This window comes from Pimephales promelas, chromosome 12 (assembly GCF_988280905.1).
Source record: "Pimephales promelas chromosome 12, fPimPro1.hap1.1, whole genome shotgun sequence".
NCBI lineage: Eukaryota > Metazoa > Chordata > Actinopteri > Cypriniformes > Leuciscidae > Pimephales > Pimephales promelas.
Genome location: NC_142780.1, coordinates 30,211,963 through 30,231,058, shown reverse-complemented (window position 1 = coordinate 30,231,058; position 19,096 = coordinate 30,211,963). Strand labels below are relative to the sequence as shown.

The following is a 19,096-nucleotide window of genomic DNA, read 5'->3' as shown; positions in this document are numbered from 1 at the left end:
ATAGACATTCAAGACACATTCTTTGACAACAAGAGCTAATGTTTCATGGAAATTTTGTTTTAAGATGAGGGTACTGGAAACCTAGACAAAAATGTACATACATTTATCAGAGATCTGATATAATAAGCATGATTTATCTGTAGTGAATCAAAGTTTGATTCAAAGGTGAGCTTGTGATAGTTTGTTATCTGTTCAGAGTTCCCACCCCCCTAGCATCAACCATATCTGACTGATTTTAATGTTTCCTTTCTGCCACATGGTCCGTTGTCACGACGACACAGCGTGATTGAAAAGCAGAAAACCCATTTGCTCCAACCGCTTTAATCAAACACACTCATTCATTATTCAGAGTGTGTGAGAGGGTGCAGGGGGCAAGCCAGTTTGTGTTATTTGGGGGGTTACGCAATAAGTACCCAATAAAACGATACAAGCAAAACAAGCCTTTTTGTTGTGAAATATGATACAAATATGTCACTCAGATGAGTTGAGATTGCTAACTAAAGTTGATGAACAATGATCACAACGCAAAAAAAAAAAAAAAAACTTTTAGGGAAGTAGGTCTCAGCTGGAGGCCAGAGAAAAGCCAAATCCACACACACACACACGTTAAGAAAATCCCAAACCTTTAGAAATTCACAGAGAGAGGTGAAAGCATGAGAATGAAAGAATGAATTGGTTTCCTTGGTAGAGAAAGCAAGAAAGTAATCTGGACGCAAGTCATTCAGGATCTATCTGCCAGCTCTCCATGGGTGTAGAAGAGCAAATGGAACAACACACCACACACTTTTGTGTTTCTCTCAGCTATATCACAGCACTATTTCAGAGGGACAGAGGCAATCAAATCAATCCAGTCAGAACCCATTAAAGCAGAACATATATTGTACTGAACAAGACCAGCCACATGCTGACAGAGGGAGAGAGAGAGAGAGAGAGAGAGAGCATTGACTGATATAATAACCTGAATCAATGGCTCTAATCCAACACCTAGTAAGCAGCCTACGCAGACATGATTTTAAGGTATCAGAGGTGCGCTCCTGACGCGACGGCTGTTTAGAAGGGTAGGCAGTACCATTATGCTGAACACCATTAGAAAACTTCTAAGCTGGCATTGCATGTAGACTTTGTGGAGATTGCAATCCCATAATGTACTGCGACCACTTGTGAAAAGAGGACGAAGTTTAAATTATTATTCAATATTCGATCAATCAAAAAAATGTTTTCCCCCTTATTTTTGTGCTGTGTATTTTTAATTTAGTGTTAACTTGGCAATATGTGACACAAAGAGTTGTTGCCCATGTAGGGTGCTCCAAAAGAGTTTGTCTCCAAAACACACCTCAATGTCTATTTATGCATTTGCAAAATCATCAGTGTTCGATTTGGGTGACTGAGGAGGTAGAAACATGGTTAGAGGTCTATACTTAAGCTGGACATCATATAAATGGGGAAAGGATGCCCTAAAGGCCTAAAGTTCGTTCTCTGATATTCATACTCAGTATCAATACAGTGACTCTTCACAGAGGCAGAACCTGTGTTATTTTAGCATCATTGATAAACTATTATTGTTTTTGTTATAATTATAAATTAGATTTATTATTTATATATATATATATTCTGTTTTCATTTGAAGGTTTTAGAAATTTTGTTGAGTGTTTTTGTCGTTTATATATATATTTTTTAAAGTCAACATGAAATCAAAATTGACTATTGTTATTTTTTATGAAATAGCCTATTGCATTTATTATAAATGATTTATCAATGCGCCTGATTCCCTTTTAATTCATGTGCCCTAGTTATCTTGAATCAAAATAACTTGCAGTGACATCTCTTCTCTTCACTGATGATGTGTTTACTGGCGTGAGGGCGGGGCAACCTGTCACTCAAATGAGATCACAGTAATAGCAAACCACAACCATCCAATCAATTACTGATGGACAAAATCAAGTCCCACCCAACATTTTTTCTTGTTCGACAAGCAGTTTTACTCAGATATCCGTCACAATAGGGAAGACAAGACTATCACAACTTCCATCTCATGCCGACCTTAAACACGTCTATATAGTATTTATTAAGTTTTATTTTATTTTATTTGTTTTAGTCCTTTAATGCTAAACAAAAATGAGAAATGTTTCCTTGGCTACTAGCTAAAATAAAATGTTTTTTAATATTTTATTTTCAGCTGATGTTTATTTTATTTCAAGTAATGTTTTTATTGTTTTAGTTTTAGGTAACGATAATAACCCTGGGTAGAACTACATTCGAATTCACACAAAAACACACTACTCCATTGACAAAGGGCTTGACAGAAACACATAGGGAGTATGTGTTAAAGCCAGATTTTCTCTTCACCAAGATGTTTTAGGAGAAAAACACAGACACTGAGGGAGAACGCTGAAATATTCATGATGCATTATTATAATGAGATCAAATCTGCTGAGTCTTGACTGTCTGGCACCAGTTTAAAGTACAACGGCCATTGTGGTTGTAACAGTAAGAGTTAATGGATTTAATGTATATGATGAATATGACAAAAATTAGGTTATGACTGATTTTGGTGCAGACTCAAAGAAATTATTTACACAATGAGCATCTGTACAAGACAATAAGAAACTTAAAAATAAACCAATTGAAGGTCAGTTTTGTAAATGAGCACTCCCCAGTAAAATCAAATCACCTTCTAAAGATAAAATACTGATTACAGCAACAGGGTGAGTCTCACAAAACTCATTAAGAACACGTCAGCTCATATTTCAGCCCAAAATCGGCAAAAAGAAATAAGAAATAGTTTAAGGACGATAAATATTTTTGCTATTTTTGATTTCATTATTCAAAATGTATTATTTATGATTTATAATGAATTCCCACATAATTCTTATTACAATAATAAAAAAAGAAAAATAATAATAAAAAATGTGGTTAGTATAATTCAAAAAAGGATTGACTATTCAAATTATAGTATTTCTTCATCATGGCAATATATACTGTATATGCTGCCTTTAATTTATGTTGATTTAAATACAAAAATCATTGATATTACAGCAATGGACCAAAATCTACTGTTAATCACAAATGAGAATATTGGAAATTGCTAAATAAAAACTCATTATGGTAATGAGGATTTGGGCTCAATGGCTCACTACAAATAACGTAAAAATGCAACAACAACAACAACAACAAAAGTTATAGTCCTAAAAAAGGCTTAATTTTATTTATATAAATATTTTTCTTGTTTATTTTCAGGGTGGAATGCGACCTGGGCCTATTTTTACGAGACAGCATGTACATGTAGCATGTGTCAAATCGAATGCCACAATAGCCTCTACAGGACCAGAAATTAGAACAAGAACCTGTGCAAATAGTGATATTTATCAGGATTAAGACAACGTGTATTATAGGGAATCCTGGCAAAGAGAGAGAGAGAGCGAGAGAGAGTGGCGGATGCCATGATCGATAGAGTGGTCAGTTCTTTCACATTCCTTCAGCATAAATCAACAGCCATTATGATCATGCAGTCCATCAGAAGCAACATAAAACCCTTTGCAAATAGATCTGATGGGTATTAGTCATACCTCACACACTTCAGTAACACACACACTGCATTTTTCCAGTGCATTTCCGAACTCAACACCCTGGAAGCAGATACTCACTGGTTCAGTTCCACGTCTAAAACAAAGGTCTTTCCGAAGGCCTCAACCTGGAAGCTAGCCTGAGCCACGTGGTTCTGTAAAAGAGACAAAACAAGATGAGAATTGGTCATTTTTATATATCATGGTGCAACATACAGTATTTGCTGTAATAATAAAAACCACAAAATTGTAAACATATTTGGTGTTTTGGGAGAGAAAGTCAGTGTCACATGATTCTTCAGCAATCATTCTAATATGATGATTTGCTCCTCAAGAAACATCACTTTCAGTATTCTTTGACAAATGTTGAACACATGATGTTCTTTTGAACATTCTATTCAAACAATTAGAAATCTTTTTTACATTATAAATATATCTTTACTGTCACTTTTTGATCAATTTAATGCATCCTTGCTGAATAAATGTATTTTATTTAAAAAAAAAATCTCAAGGTGCCATTATTTATTCAGTGTTTAGGGAGAGAAAAGTAAAATTAGATGTTCTAATTGTTTTTTTTTTATTCATCATCCACATTTTGATGTGCAGGACTGGTGGCTGTGTGGGTGTGTGTGTGTGTGTTCGCTGATGGTTAATTCACTGCCTGCTTGGGGCCCATATGGCCAGGGCCGTATAACACCCTCTCAGGGGAAAGAGAACCATTTTGGTTGTGGCGCATTGTTCTCATATCTCATGAGTGGGTGTGGGTGTGTGTGTGTGTGAGAGAGAGAGAGAGGGCAGAAATAGAAGCATATGAGGGAGGTGAGGGGAGTCTAACACCCCCAAGGGAACACACCTCTCCCTAAACCAGCAAAGCATAGTTATCAATATAAATGGAAGGAGAACGAAGAGTTGGAAGAAATACGGAGGGGGGAGATCCTCAACACTTCACCCATCAGTGACCTTCTGAATGAAGTGACCCTCCCCAAGACACACCCACATATTGTCCCTTGATTGAGTGTGGATTTGTGTATCACGTCTAAACAAAAAAAAATGCACAATAACACTCTCATCCCTTGTTTCTTTAAAACCAAATCTAATAAAGAGATTCAGAGTGTTTTCTAGAAACTGTGTAAGATGAGAGGGCTGCAGCTTTTCGTCCATTATGTCAGTGGCATCATCGATCGCCGTTTCATCATATTATCGCTCTAAAACAGCTTGACTCGATTTTTTTTCTGATCTGCATTGTGTGTTAAATAAAGAAGATCTAAAATTAGCAAGCTAAAAGATTCTCTGTTTTCTTTTCAGACATCAGCATATATCTATAAATAAAACCGTCAATCTTCAAAAAGATCTGATTGTTAGTCAAGCGTGGAGCTAAAAACAGACCTGAGCATAGTTAAATGTATGAAAAAATATATTTCATTGGCACATGCTTCGAATCTAATCTCTAATGTGGCATCATATAACACCACAATGATTAGATCAATGCATTGGCATGATGAAAAAGCTTTTACTTGAATTATACAGAGCTCAGCTGCACATGTCAGAGTCAGACAAAGGGTTAAGCCCACATGTACAGATATTCTAACCGGTCAAAGAGACTCATCACAGCAACGAGGCCACGAGCGATTGCATGTCTGTGCCTCTGAGAATTATTCAGTCACGCAAATTATGAACGACTAACTAAATACCTGAGCAGTCGGGGTTGGACAAAATGCTTTACAGAGGTTTCACTCCCAAACACATACAGTACAGTACACTAGGCCTTATATTATGTAAACAAACTTTTATATTAGATGCGATTGATCGCGATTAATTAATTTGACAGCACTGATATATATATACATATTTAAATGTGTAGTGTTACTTTCAAACATTAGATAGCTAATTAATATGACTTGATGTGATATCAGTTCACTCTCAGAGTCTTAATCACTATCTTTCAGGCCAGGCAAAGCAAGAACAAAAGAAAAAGCAAGTCCATAAACCTCTTATAGCATTACACGCTCAACTGAGAAACCAAATCCAAAGTACATTTGCCAGTTTATTGTTTTCCTTTTATCATCATGGCCCAGGTTTTGAGTCCCTAATGCATTGTTTTGCTGAATAACAGTTGTGGAGTTATATCAGTAATCGGTTTCTGACATTTCTGTGCTATATAATAATGTAAAAAAGAATAATGCACTATTTATTTAGACTGATAATGCTCCAACACAGGAGCTGCTAATTTGTTCTTTCTGTGTCCTTTGTGTTTCCAAAGCTGTGATGCCACAAGATGCCTCAGGAGGCCTAAGCATCAGCATCTTCCGGAGAAATGTGTTGTTTGGGTTCATTAGATCCCCCTTAAATGACTGGAATTAACTGTGCTCGGCTCTCAGACCACCCAAAGTCAGACTGCAATACTCAGAAAGAGAGTAAAAGAGACAAACAAACACATCATTTGAAGAGCAGCGCGTCTCCAATGGCAACGGGAGGAGAGAGAGCATCCCTATAGGACACACAGATGGCATGCTAACACGAGATGAAACCATACACACCTGTTTACTGTCAGAGCTCGTTCGGACCCGTGTGTTCAGAACATCATGAGGCGTCTGAGTGTCTCCGTCTATTCGGTACATCAACCGAACCGGTACCGTGCTCTCCTTCCCGAGGAACCTGGCGTCATCACGCCGAGCCCTTGTCTTCACCAAGGCGTCTCCTAGAATAATAAAAACACAGTAGCCTATTTTTAACAATTACACATTTTCATTTTGAGTTAAACGTACGAAATTTAACATAATAGTCAAGGTAAATAATGATAAATCACGCCTCATTGTCATTTACCGCTAAGTCTGTTTACATCACCTGAACGGATAATTAGGCTACTATGATTAAAATACGGCACTAATATTATAAAAGTACATCATAATGATTTGATTTCGTGATGAAATTACACATATATAAATAAACACGTAATAAAAATACACCCTCACCGTAATGAGGCAGTGAGATGCTGGTATGAACCACTGAGCTCATCAACGCTACAAAGAGACACAGAAAGGAATTCCCGACACGGAGAGGCATCATTCCCGCATCCATTCGGTTCAGACAATCGCGCCTAATCATATCCCAAATTATTCGATATAAGGGTTAAATCCAAAGTTATACTCGGTTTTCGGTTTCCCTCAAGAAGGCGCACACACATCCTCTCGCGCGCAGGTTGCCATTAGTGACGCGCGCGCAGCTACTGCATCGAGACGCTGGTTGCGCGAGCAGCGGGCGGATGACTGGTCGAAGGCGGGTGCGCTCTGGAAAACTAAATCAGGCCCTTTTTTTCCTCCACCGAGCAGAAACTGCCACCTCCTCAGCAATACATCAATAATGTCCAGCCGCCTCACTGCAGAAACGACTCATAAATATGCATGAGCGATCTGCACGCGGGATGACGGGTAGTGTAGTGCGCGCTCCACCTGCTGTCACCTTCTGCGACAAACAGAAAATGATCCCGTGTGGAGCACAAGAACAGCGAAACACAGAGGTTGATGTGGATATATTACAAATTATGAATGGATATATACCATATTATTAATGTATTGCCACGAAATAGTACATAACGCATACCAATCACAACCACCACAGACATTTGGTTAAATCATTGATCATGTATATTGGTAGTATGCAATGTATTTCATTTACACCAAGAAATAATAATGCTTTATGCACTTATAATTTTATTTTCACATTAACCAGTAAAGATAGATATCTTTAAAGGCATTCGAAACAAATCCAAAGGTTTTGTAATTCATTTAAATCATGTCCTGAGACTAAACACGTTTTTTGAAATTAATATTTATATATTATTTATGACATATACTGAATTTGTTAATTGGATAACATATTCTACAATTCAAGATTTGGGGTCGGTAAAATTATTAAATGTTTTATTTTAAGTCTGTTATGTATGTCTTTCTGCATTTATTTGATCAAAAACATAGTAAAACAGTAATATTGTAAAATAATTAAACATTTTAAAACTGTTTTCAAGTGACTTGTGATTAATTTACCACATCATTGACAAATAAATGGATTTATTTATTATATACATATCTTACTGACCCCAGACATTAGAACAGTACTGTATACTGAGTGTTAATTAAACTGAAGGCTGAGTTTGAAACAACCAATCATGAGATCTGATCTAAACTAAAGTTACCCATGTGCCAAATAAGCTTTCTAAAAAACATTGTGCAAAGGACATGTGCTTTTAACCATGATACACAGACATGTAAAAAAATATTTTCAATTTAATACAGGAGCCAGGAATTCGACTGTATCATAGGCGTTATATTCTTCAATAACATACACACCATAAATGTACATACTCACTGTGTAGCTCCACTAATTTTCCCCTATATATAGTCAGTATGTATTTTTCCAGTCTATAATCAAAGTTTTCTTTTAAAGCCTGTATGGTGAGAATGCAGTTTTCCACTCTACTGAAAAACACAGATCTATTAATATAGATTTATATATATTATTTGACATAGCAATAACTTTTATAACACATACATATGTGTTGTCCACTCAATTGGTTTTTTTTTCTACCAAGCATTAATCTCAAAAACCCTTAAATTCTTCATCCATGTCACTGGACTGAAAGAGACACCACAGGTCCAAGGTAGACACGGTCTCACTCTCCTGTACAGGTTTAACAAGTGAAAAAGAGCCCAATGATTCTCTCTCTTTACTAGATTCGATGTGCAAGGCTGGTACTTGCTTTCTTCTCCTGGGTCTGACGTTTCGAACCTTCCGTTGCAGGGAATTATAGGGGGTGTCACAGTCAGGTTCAGGTTCTGTGCTGGCTAAAGGCCAAAGAGCTGAATTTTCAACTTGATTTTCAGGCATACTTTGCGTATACATTTCAGTCCTTAAGTATTTATTTCCAGTTATTGTTTCCTGGTTTCTTTCATTGAACTCTAGAGCTGGGTGCATGTCAGAGTTTTTACTGGTTTGTTGGTCTGTCCTGCATTCAAGTGCATTAGAGTCACAGTTCAGCTCTCTGCTGAGAAAAGATGCACCTTCAGATTTACGCACAGCAGATCGCATGCGGAAGTCCCACTCAAAGGATCCACGTTTGGACTGGGACTTCTCCGGAATGTCAGATTGGTCAAACAAGCTGTCCCTGTTGCTACAAGGGAATTCACACTGGCCCCTGCTGCGTTTGCGAACCAGCAGAGGTTTTCCTATGGTCTGTTCTGAGAGACAGTGCTTTGCAGTAGAGTCCCAAAGCAAAGACCCCTCACTTTCCTGTTTCACAGATCCCACATCTTCCTTTACTGGCAACGTGGCTTTAGCACACAGAAGAGGGGTTGATGTACTGCATTTCACCCTATGGCAGAGAGAGACATTGACATGGCGCTGTCATAAGGCCAGTAAATAACAATAAGCAAATAAAATAGGGCTGGGTATTGACAGATTTCACAAATCGATTTAATTTCATTGCTCAAGCTCTTGATTCAATATAGATTCATTTGGAGATGAAACAGTTAGGCTATTATACTTCTCCAATTTGTTGTTGAAATAAACATTTAAATGGTGGCTGTCATAAAAACATATAATTGATTTATTCATACATTTAAAATAATTAAGACATCACCAACTCTAGCTAAGTAAGGAGTTGTGCAAATGAATGGCTTTCCTAAAAGTTACTGTAACGTCATCATATTGTTTTGTCATCTTTACATGGTTGAAACACTGATTTCAGTCAATTTCATTCAGTTCATGCTATGCCTATTAGTAAAAAGGAGAAAAAAAATGATAGGTTCACATGATCTCAGTTATTTGAAAGCAGAGACTTTTTTGCATTCCAAAAGTAAATATTCGCAAATCACAATGCTTATTGATGGGAGGAGAGTTTTGTCGATGGATCAATAAAAAAATTACAGGCTAAAAGACTGATTCGGGAATTTAAGAATCAATATTGTTTAATCAAAATTAAAAGATTAATTCAAATTGAAAAATCAATAGCTACGTTTCCATTACCCTTTTAAATTGCACAAATGAAAATTGCTAATTGAAAATTGAGTCAATTTTGCAAAAACTCCCATATGTATCACAAAAAAAACCCAAAAGTGGTTTTTCAGGCAATTCGAAAAAGGAATATGTTGAAAACGGCAATGTAAAACAGCATTTACAGATCACATGGCGTATGTAAAAGTAGACCATTCCTTAAAGATGGTGTGGTATGTTTGGACAGAAGACGAGACAAAACTCATAAAAGACAAAACTATCACAGTAATACAGGACTAATCATCTCGTCGAAAAAAAAATAATGGCTAGTGTGGTGGCTGGGATATACTTAGGTAAATACTTAAACCTACTAACATCCCTTACCATGATGTTTTTTGGAATGACTTATCGTGAAAAGAAAATTAATGAGACGCTGTCATTCCACAAAAGCTTTTTATCGACATTGAAAATATTGCTAAAGTTTTGCACAAATGTGTAATGGAAATCAGGCTAATGTTCTCAACCTAGCCCTAAAGAAATATATAATTGTAATGACATTTTTGTACCTTCTACAGTGCGTGCTGATGTTCATGAGGTCGCAGGTCAGTCCCGCTGTGACTCGATCCAAGACTCTATATTCCTCACTCTTTGAGAAAGCCTGATGCTGCTCACTCTCCAAGTGCTGGTGGTCAGAAGTTCAGACAGGTCAGACACTGTTTTTGCTATTGCATGAGCTTAAAAATTGTGAGTGACTTTCAATTTTTTTCAGCACGTACCGCTTTTAGGTTGTCAAATTTGACCTCACAGCACTCACAGTAACCTCCTTTCCTCTTTTCTCTGCCTTCATGTCCTCTGCGTCTCTCTTTCTTCCCTCGAGTCCCTCGTTCCCCTCCAGACCTAAGGCAAAACACAGATTCACATTCATACACACACACAAAAACTTGACATTAACATTATAGCATGTGAATGATGCTCATTCTACCTTTGCTCATTCTGTTTCTTCTTCGTATCATCTTTTCCATGTTCCTCCACCAGGAAAGGACTGCATGGAGGAAGAGAGCGGAGGTTGCACACAGGCATGTTGGACAGTGGAAGGTAGATGGGACGATAATGCCTGCAAAAAACATTATAGATTGTTATGAAACTGGACCAATAACATGAAAGGTAAAACAAGAAAATAAACTAAGAAAACACACCTGCTTGAGTCTTCCACTTTTATAAACGGTCGACGAATTCTTCCAGCTGGAAATAAAAAAACAAAACGATTACCGGTAATTCAAATTAATGAAAGCATTGCTATAATGTGTTCAATTAACAACTCTTGATTTTCAACTAGGAGATGCAGCAAATTGTGCTTACCATTGTGTCTTTGATATGCATTTTTCTCTGTGTGCTGAATGCGAGCCTAAAAATGAAGAGTGATAAACTGAATATACACAGAAATAACAATAATAATAATAATAATTCATCACATTTATATAGCGCCTTTCTGGACACTCAAAGCGCTTCACATAGAGGGGGGAATCTCCAGATATATAGATATATATCTATATATATATATATATATATATATATATATAGATAACAGATATATATATATCCAACCCCAGACAAAAGAGGAATTGTCTAGTAAATCAAAAGGTCAAATGTTTTAGTTCTCTTTAAAACAGGGCAGTAAATGATCAAAAACTTTAAACAATATGTTTTTTTAATGGATGAATTTTAAACTTGTTCATTTGGTTCTTTATGTAAAAAGAATAGAAAAACAAAATCACTCACAGCTCCTTTAACCACTGGATTAGCTGCATTCACTGCATTTCCTTTAGCTTTCTTCTTGTCAACGTATGAAATAACATCTGTTTGGACGTCAAGCATTAAATACCATGAAATACTGAAACCACATCTCACTTGTCTAACAAACACAAGCATTAATAATGACGATGATAATGTTGATACCGTCAACATGCAGGACTTTGATCCCCCATTCCACAGCATTGGCCAGGATCCCATTCATCTGAACACGTTCCTTTAACAGAACAGATAACCCCTAAATCACTCATTCAGAGCGCTGATAAACTACTCAGGACTGCTGCACAGAGTTCATTCACAAAAAACCAAGGCTTGATAAAGATTGACTCACTTGTTCCTTAACGACTCGTTCAACAAGAGATTTGCCTCGACTTACAGCTGCCTGTGAAATTCCAGCACAACAAAACATGTTAAGTGTTTTCCTCCAGAAAAAAACACACACTAACATTCAAACCTTTGAAGTCGGTAAGATTTGGGTTCTTTTCTAAAAACAATTTAATAGTTTTATTCATCAAGGATACATTTGCATTCAGCAAATAATCATGGTTTCCATTAATGCTGATAATATTTAAAGCATGCATTGCAGAATATCACAAATCAATTTATAGTATATTATTAATACATGTTCAAATAAACATGTAAACTCTTGTTTGAAACTTTGAATTGCTTCTTACAGTCGTATCCATGACTCCCTGAGAGCTGCCCCTGTGCCCGTGGCTTTCCCTCCTGCTGCCGGGATGAGGAGAGCTAACTCCAGAATCCGGACTGGGCGCTGGGGAGTCCGGTAGGAGACGCTGGGCATAACGAGCCTCCGGCTTACTGGACACAAGATACTTGATCTCCTTACTGAAGAATTTTTCCACTGTCTGGTGAGCAGAACATATAAAAAATTTACTTAATCTGTAAAGTAATGTGCATGGTCAACATCATAATGATTTAAATTCCAGACTAGCTGTATTATAACGTCATACTTAAAGGGATACTACACTTTTTTTGGAAATAGGTTCATTTTACAACTCCCCCAGAGTTAAACATTTGAGTTTTACCGTTTTCAAATCCATTCAGCCGATTGTCTGATATTTAGAAGAATATCAGTAACCAGACAGTTTCTGGTCTCATTGACTACCATAGTATATATTTTTTCCTATTATGTCAGTCAATGAGACCAGAAACTGTCTGGTTACTGATATTCTTCTAAATATCAGACAATCGGCTGAATGGATTTGAAAACGGTAAAACTCAAATGTTTAACTCTGGGGGAGTACTGATATTCTAAACTGTTCAAATAAAGCAGATGCATTGCAGTCTTTAAAATCAAGAGATGTGGACAAATACATTGTGTACACTTCCAAAAAGCTTATTAAAATAGTTTCAAACTCAGCTGTCTAGTTTTACTAATTTAAGACAATCTCTTTCTGAATGTGAAAATACAGTTCACAATAGCCTCAAATATTAAATGTAAAGATAAGAAACAGCACTTACACCACCAAGTGTCTTGATGTCATTTTCCAAGAGTTGTGTTTTCATATTCCATGGCAGATCCAAATAAAATATTCTCCCTTTAAAGGGTTTGTTCAGGAGAGTATCGCTTGCTGGTTTAATTTTGTTTTTAGATGATGCGCCATTATATCCCTCTAGTTTTGAATCTGTGAAGACCAATATAGCACAGTTAGACCGTTAAGCAAAATATAACTTGCATATATTCAGACATACATATAATGAACAACAAAGCACGCCAATTTTCTTAAAGCGTTATTATAAGAGGCTTCTTTCATGTGAAAAAAAACGATACAGGTCATTAGAAAATTCATTTAAAAAGATTCACAACACCTCTGTCTTTACACCTAGAGAAAGACTCTTGCTTCATCGTCGAGTTTTTTTAATTTTAACGGTTGCAGCCCTAAACCAGGCTAAACCAGCTAGTTATACCGCACACATATAGCAGCATTACTCAAAAAGGGTTGCTCGATTAAAACACTAAGCTAAAAAAAAAACAAAAAAACAAGACAGCGTTAAATGGCTCCACTGTTTGTAAATGTCTTCATAACAAACACTCGACGCAGCCCCTTTCCATTTTCCCGCTCGAGAGGTCTCTCACAAAACCTTCTGCAATCTTGGAATTCAAGAAAGGAATTTCGACGTATAGTTTTTGACGTTTCAAAAAACGACGCCACAAAAAGTTTATATTTAATGTCAATTACACTAATATAAACAGCCTGAATTTTATGTGGAATAAAAATCAGAAAACTACTGTTAAATACATAAAATGTGAGTTAGATAAATTGTTACGTACATGAGTGTTCTATTGTGTCTAATGGCGAAATTTAAATAGCCGGAAGTAACGAATCTGCTGCTCCGAAACACGTTACGTAAAACACATGTCATGTAAACGCAATGGCGCACACTAGTGTAGGAGCGTGACAGAGACTCTATGAATCCATGAATCACGTGAATTCATTAATATTGTTCGATTGCACTAATGACATTTTTTTTTCTTATGGGGTTACAGAGTTTTTTTTTAATGCTATTTACTTAATTCGAAAATTCAGCAGTAGGCAGTTGTAATGAAAACGGATAAAGGTCCTGATAAAGGTCAATGCAACAAGAGCTGCTCATGTGTCAAGATTTATACTAAGAGCAAGGTAAGTGTGAGCTTGTTAAGCAAGGTTCATTATTGGCACATGGCTGTCATTCACTACAGACTGAAGTCAACGGAGTTTGTGAATCCAGATTAATATGAACATTCTTCTCTACATGGGCATGGCAGGCTTTGAGATGAGCTCTCAGAAAAGTTCTCCAGGGTCACCCAAGGGGGACATTACACCCTTCCAGCAGATGATGGCGTCTTGCTCTGGGGCAGTTATTACGTCACTGTTGGGTAAGATAAATATATTAACTTGTGCAACGTGGGAACTTTTTGTAAATCTGTACTACCCTTAGCAAAATGTGATGTAAGTCTTTGTTTGTTTTATGTTTGACCCGCAATATTGGAAACTGCACAATGTATTTTTTTTTATAATGGAGAGGAATATTCATGTAAACTGTGCAATTGTTGAAAAAAAAAACTTGTGCAACGTGGGACATAATAATAAAGTTAGATGGTTTTTTGTAACTACTTATTTAGTCATTGACAATAAATGTGATGTACAACAACAGATCATACACTGTTAAACTAGTAACCTGACTCGATGCCCAGAGAGAAGAGAGCACAAAAATTGTTCTCGTCGTTTGATAAAGTTAAGATTCAGCCACTGTAGTCACTTGGACTATTTTAACGATGTCTTGAATTACTTTACGAGGCTGGCAAGTTTCGATCCCTTAAGAAGCCTATGGACTAGTATGAAGGAAGTGGATCTATCTATTTCAGAGCATAAGAGAAGTATAAAACAATATTATAACCTTATAACCCCAAACCTTTGAATTATAGTGTATTAATTTAGAAGACACTTTTTTCACAATAAAAAATAGCAATATAATAATAATGTTTGCTGTTTTCTTCATATTCACAGTGACACCTCTGGATGTGGTAAAGATCAGACTGCAGGCACAAAAAAATCCCTTTCCTAAAGGTATGCTTGAGCTGCTATCTGTTCAAATGAAGTCAGATGTTGATGTGGTTGAAACCTCTTCTTAATTTTTTGATGACTGGCAGGAAAATGTTTTGTGTACTGTAATGGCCTGATGGATCATATATGCGTCTGTGAGAATGGCAATTCAAAGGCATGGTACAAAGCACCTGGTCATTTCAACGGTACTTTGGTAAGCTAAACCATATAAAAAATGTGAGTCCAGTTTCTCTTCACCGTATGATAGTGGTTAAATACATACTCAAATGCTCCGTTTGTTCTTCTGTTCCAGGATGCCTTTATTAAGATTATACGTATGGAAGGAATCAGATCACTTTGGAGTGGTCTTCCTCCAACACTGTGAGTTCTCTATTACATTTCTGAAGATGTTTGCTGCTGTCTGAACCCAACTGACCTTTCCTTAACACGTGTAATGCAATGGTTTTCCTTTGCAGAATGATGGCGGTGCCTGCGACCGTGATCTATTTCACATGTTACGATCAGCTCTGTGCTGCTTTCAAGGTCAGGATGGGAGACCGATCGGATCTGGCACCACTGTTTGCCGGCGCAATTGCGAGAGGTAATGTTTAGCCCCACTGATTATGTGTTTGACCTTTTCTCCACATGCTGACCTTCTAAATCAGAGTACGCCTGCCTTCATATGAGTTTTCTGAATGTGTCAGTGGGCTCGGCCACAGTAATCAGCCCCCTGGAGCTGATCCGCACAAAGATGCAGGCTGAGAAACAGTCGTACCGGGAGCTGAGTGACGTGATCCGGTCAGCGTTGCACAGCGAGGGCTGGCGGTCTCTGTGGAGGGGCTGGGGACCCACGCTGCTCCGAGACGTCCCCTTCTCAGGTGAAACACGCACAGCCTTCACGTTACAGAGTTCACATTTTGAAGCACTTGATTTGCAAACACAAAATACTAAAACTAATATAAAACTGGTAGTTCTGACTGTAAATTCTGATGGATGTTTTCGAAACTGTTGTAAAATATCCAGTCTGGGTCTTTTGGGTCAGTATGATATTTTACTTTTATTCATCAAGGATGTGTTAAATTGATCAAAAGTGACAGTAAAGATATTTATAATGTTAAAAAAGATTTCTGTTATAAATAAATTAGGGCTGTCAAATGATTAATCACGATTAATCGCATCCAAAATAAAAGTTTGTGTTTACATAATTTATGTGGGTGCACTCTGTATAATTCTTATATATATATATATATATACACACATGCTTGTATATATTTAAGAAATATTTTCATGTATATACTGTATATAGATTTATAAATAATTTATATTATATATAAATATTTTTTTTTTCTTAAATATACATGCATGTGTGTGTATTTTTAATAAAAATAATTCAACATTTTGTATTTGTAATTATACACAGTGTACCTACATATATTATGTAAAAACAGACTTTTATTGACAGCCCTAAAATAAATATAATAGAACCTTCTATTCACACAAAAATACTGTTTTCCACATAAATATTTAGCTGCACAGCTGTTTTCAACATTTATAATTAGGAAACGTATAATATAAGGAAACGTTTCTTAAGTACCAAATCAGCATATTAGAAGAATTTCTGAAGGATCATGTGACACTGAGCCAGTAAAAGATACTTAAAAAAAAAAAAATCATTTAAAAGATCGATCCTACTGACTCCAAACTGTTGAACGGTAGTGTACTACAGAATAGCAAATCACATGACTCTTTGAATGTGTCATGTTTGCTGCTATTTCCTAATTTCTTATCTGACTTTCTGTTTCTCCTCAGCTATGTATTGGTTTAACTATGAGAAGGGTAAAGTATGGCTCTGTGAATACTACAGCTGTACAGATCCAACCTTTAGCATCACATTCACAGCTGGAGCGATTTCTGGATCGGTGAGTCTGATTTACATCTGCCTCATCAGAGCTTGCATGGGCCTCGTTTACTGATGCTAACACACAAAACATTTTTTTTAATCTATCTAGGACGTATTTGGCCACATCTCATTTGTATTGTAAATGATAAAGTGTCCTAAAATGTAAAGTACCTGTATTTTCCTGTTTTAGATTGCATCTATCGTCACACTGCCATTTGATGTGGTCAAGACAAAACGACAGGTAGAACTGGGTGAAATGCAAACAAAGAACTGTAAGTATGAAAATTCATGTCACTTTCCATCATTGGGATTTTCAACGTTCTGTTCACATGTATATGGCATTAATGTGTAGTATTCTCGGTATAGTGTCCACACAAGTCTCCTCCAGTACATATAATGTGATGAAAAGGATAGTTGCTGAAAGTGGAGTATCAGGACTATTTGCAGGTAAATATATTAAAAAAAAAAACAATTATTCAACCCTCATTGCAAATCAGGTTTATTTGAAAAAATGTACAGACTTTCAGCTGTTTGCAATGAACAAATCAAACTAAAAGTAATTGAAATTGTTCAAATGTTTCAAGTGGTTTCCCCAAACTTAACTGGCATAACAGGGGTTGAATAATTTCGATTGCAACTGTATGAATACATTTGGAGGGGGGTCAGACTCGGTAATGGGTTTTTTTTTTATGTTTTTGAAAGAAATTCCTCATCCTCATTGCTCACCAAGCCTGCATTTGATCAATAAATACAGTACAATAGTAATATTTTTATAGTATTGCTTCTATTTTAATACATTTAAAAATCTATTTTATTCCTGTGATTCAAAGCTGAATCTTAAATGTTAATAAAATATTGAAATATGCTGATTTGGTACTCAAAAAAACCCTTCATTTCAATTTTGAAAAAAACATTGTGCTGCTTAATATTTTTGTCGAAACCGTGATAATTTTTTTTAATCAGGATTCTTTGATAAATAGAAAGTTAAAAAAAAGCATTTATTTGAAATGTATATATATTTAAATATATAGTGTGTGTGTGTGTTTAGTCTTACTATACAATAGTTCTAGATTGTTTTCAGTTGTTTTTCGGTACCTTGATTTTCAAATCACCACTAGATGTCTCAGCAGTGCACTCTTTCTCTCATTCTCAGGTTTTATGCCAAGGCTGATTAAAGTGGCTCCGGCATGTGCTATTATGATCAGCACATACGAGTTCGGAAAAGCTTTCTTCCGTAGATACAACCAGCAGAAACATGGGATGACCCAACTGCAGCCCAGCGCATGATCTCACACAGCAAACCTCTGAATAAGAACAACACTTGATCACAGGCCAGATAAATTAACCCCAGATTACTGCACGTTTTTCCTAGCATGCATTAGTTCTTGCTGTCTGTCTAAAGCAGGGGTGTCCAGGCCTGCTTATGGAGGGCCACTGCCCATCAGAGTTCTTCAGATCCTTTAAGCGCAGTTGATGATGCTTTGTGACCCTCGAGTGATCTAGAATATTCCAATATACAAATAAGCTTTCCTTCGATTCCTTCATCCTCATTTTCTTTCTTTGCATCCTTCCCTTGAAGGGTTAAGCTGGAAAGTGAGGAAAAGAAAGAAGGATGCGAATTAGAAATGAGAAGCACCCCCTGTCTAAAGAAAAAACTAGTTCATAGATTTACTGTGAAATACATTTTTACTTTCTCTATGGTATTTATTTATTGGTTAAAGGTGATTGAACACCTTGTGAAGAACACCAAATTTATTCCCATCAGTCATGTTTATAATTGTGATTATTCTACCTGATTTAAGTTGTTTAAAAAGTCTTAGTTGTGTTTCAGCTATTTCTATGTGTGAATGGTGCCAAAAAAACCCTGAAGCTGTTTGTTGTGTAAAGGCCATATTGACTGATGACACATAAATTATTTTTAAAATGTTAATATATTTCCTAACCCTATGCTTAAATAGTGTTTTAACAGTTTTTAAACAATTGCACTGTATGTAAATGAACAGATTTTAAGTACTTTAATAAGGATTGATTTAAAATCACGTTGTCTTGACTCTTGATTTCTTTATTCAATCAGATCCAGGATGTTGTTAGTAATGTTGCTTAAACTAGGAGCGTGTAAGATCTTGTGGAGTCTGCAAAAAATTAGTTTATCTAATGCAAGTATGCTCATTTTCTGTAAGCACAAATGACTTATATTTTTCAACCGAGTACACTGCTTGGCATACTGCATCCCACAATGCAATGTGCCACACCTTTCATTTCCAGTATAATGAAAACCAGAATTTCTGCAA

General features: G+C 36.3%; 3 protein-coding genes across 5 annotated transcripts in view; 1 reads left to right on the top strand and 2 right to left on the bottom strand.

Annotated features, from left to right (window-relative positions):
* adam22 (ADAM metallopeptidase domain 22) overlaps positions 1–7,017 on the bottom strand; it is a 59,028-nt gene extending 52,011 nt beyond the window's left edge. Inside the window, exons 1-3 of one of the 2 annotated variants that reach the window (XM_039650700.2) lie at positions 6,536–7,017; positions 6,101–6,261; positions 3,645–3,718 (exon numbers count right to left, since the gene is read on the bottom strand). In XM_039650700.2, coding sequence (XP_039506634.2) covers positions 3,645–3,718; positions 6,101–6,261; positions 6,536–6,668 — 368 coding nt within the window. In that variant the 5' untranslated portion in view covers positions 6,669–7,017. The remainder of the gene's footprint in view (positions 1–3,644; positions 3,719–6,100; positions 6,262–6,535) is intronic. The other variant, XM_039650699.2, reaches the window with a different exon arrangement.
* A 233-nt stretch (positions 7,018–7,250) lies between these two features.
* On the bottom strand, positions 7,251–13,618 carry dbf4 (DBF4-CDC7 kinase regulatory subunit). Its single transcript, XM_039650719.2, has 12 exons — positions 13,191–13,618; positions 12,843–13,006; positions 12,035–12,226; positions 11,692–11,742; positions 11,508–11,577; positions 11,331–11,407; positions 10,911–10,956; positions 10,748–10,793; positions 10,534–10,665; positions 10,328–10,448; positions 10,118–10,233; positions 7,251–8,931 (listed from the first exon to the last, which is right to left on the bottom strand). Exons 1-12 carry the CDS (start codon positions 13,225–13,227, stop codon positions 8,160–8,162), a joined length of 1,824 nt encoding a protein of 607 aa, XP_039506653.2. The 5' UTR covers positions 13,228–13,618; the 3' UTR covers positions 7,251–8,159.
* Positions 13,619–13,735: 117 nt separating this feature from the next.
* On the top strand, positions 13,736–18,844 carry slc25a40 (solute carrier family 25 member 40). 2 transcript variants are annotated; one of them, XM_039650764.2, is made up of 11 exons: positions 13,736–14,002; positions 14,128–14,238; positions 14,870–14,929; positions 15,013–15,119; positions 15,219–15,286; positions 15,382–15,506; positions 15,610–15,783; positions 16,715–16,824; positions 16,996–17,077; positions 17,172–17,252; positions 17,959–18,844. In XM_039650764.2, the coding sequence occupies exons 2-11, from the start codon at positions 14,136–14,138 to the stop codon at positions 18,090–18,092; spliced, it is 1,044 nt and encodes a 347-aa protein (XP_039506698.2). In that variant the 5' UTR covers positions 13,736–14,002; positions 14,128–14,135; the 3' UTR covers positions 18,093–18,844. The 2 variants fall into 2 exon arrangements, with proteins under 2 accessions (XP_039506698.2, XP_039506699.2); XM_039650765.2 differs by lacking the exons at positions 13,736–14,002; positions 14,128–14,238 and adding an exon at positions 14,255–14,739.
* The last annotated feature ends 252 nt before the right edge of the window (positions 18,845–19,096 follow it).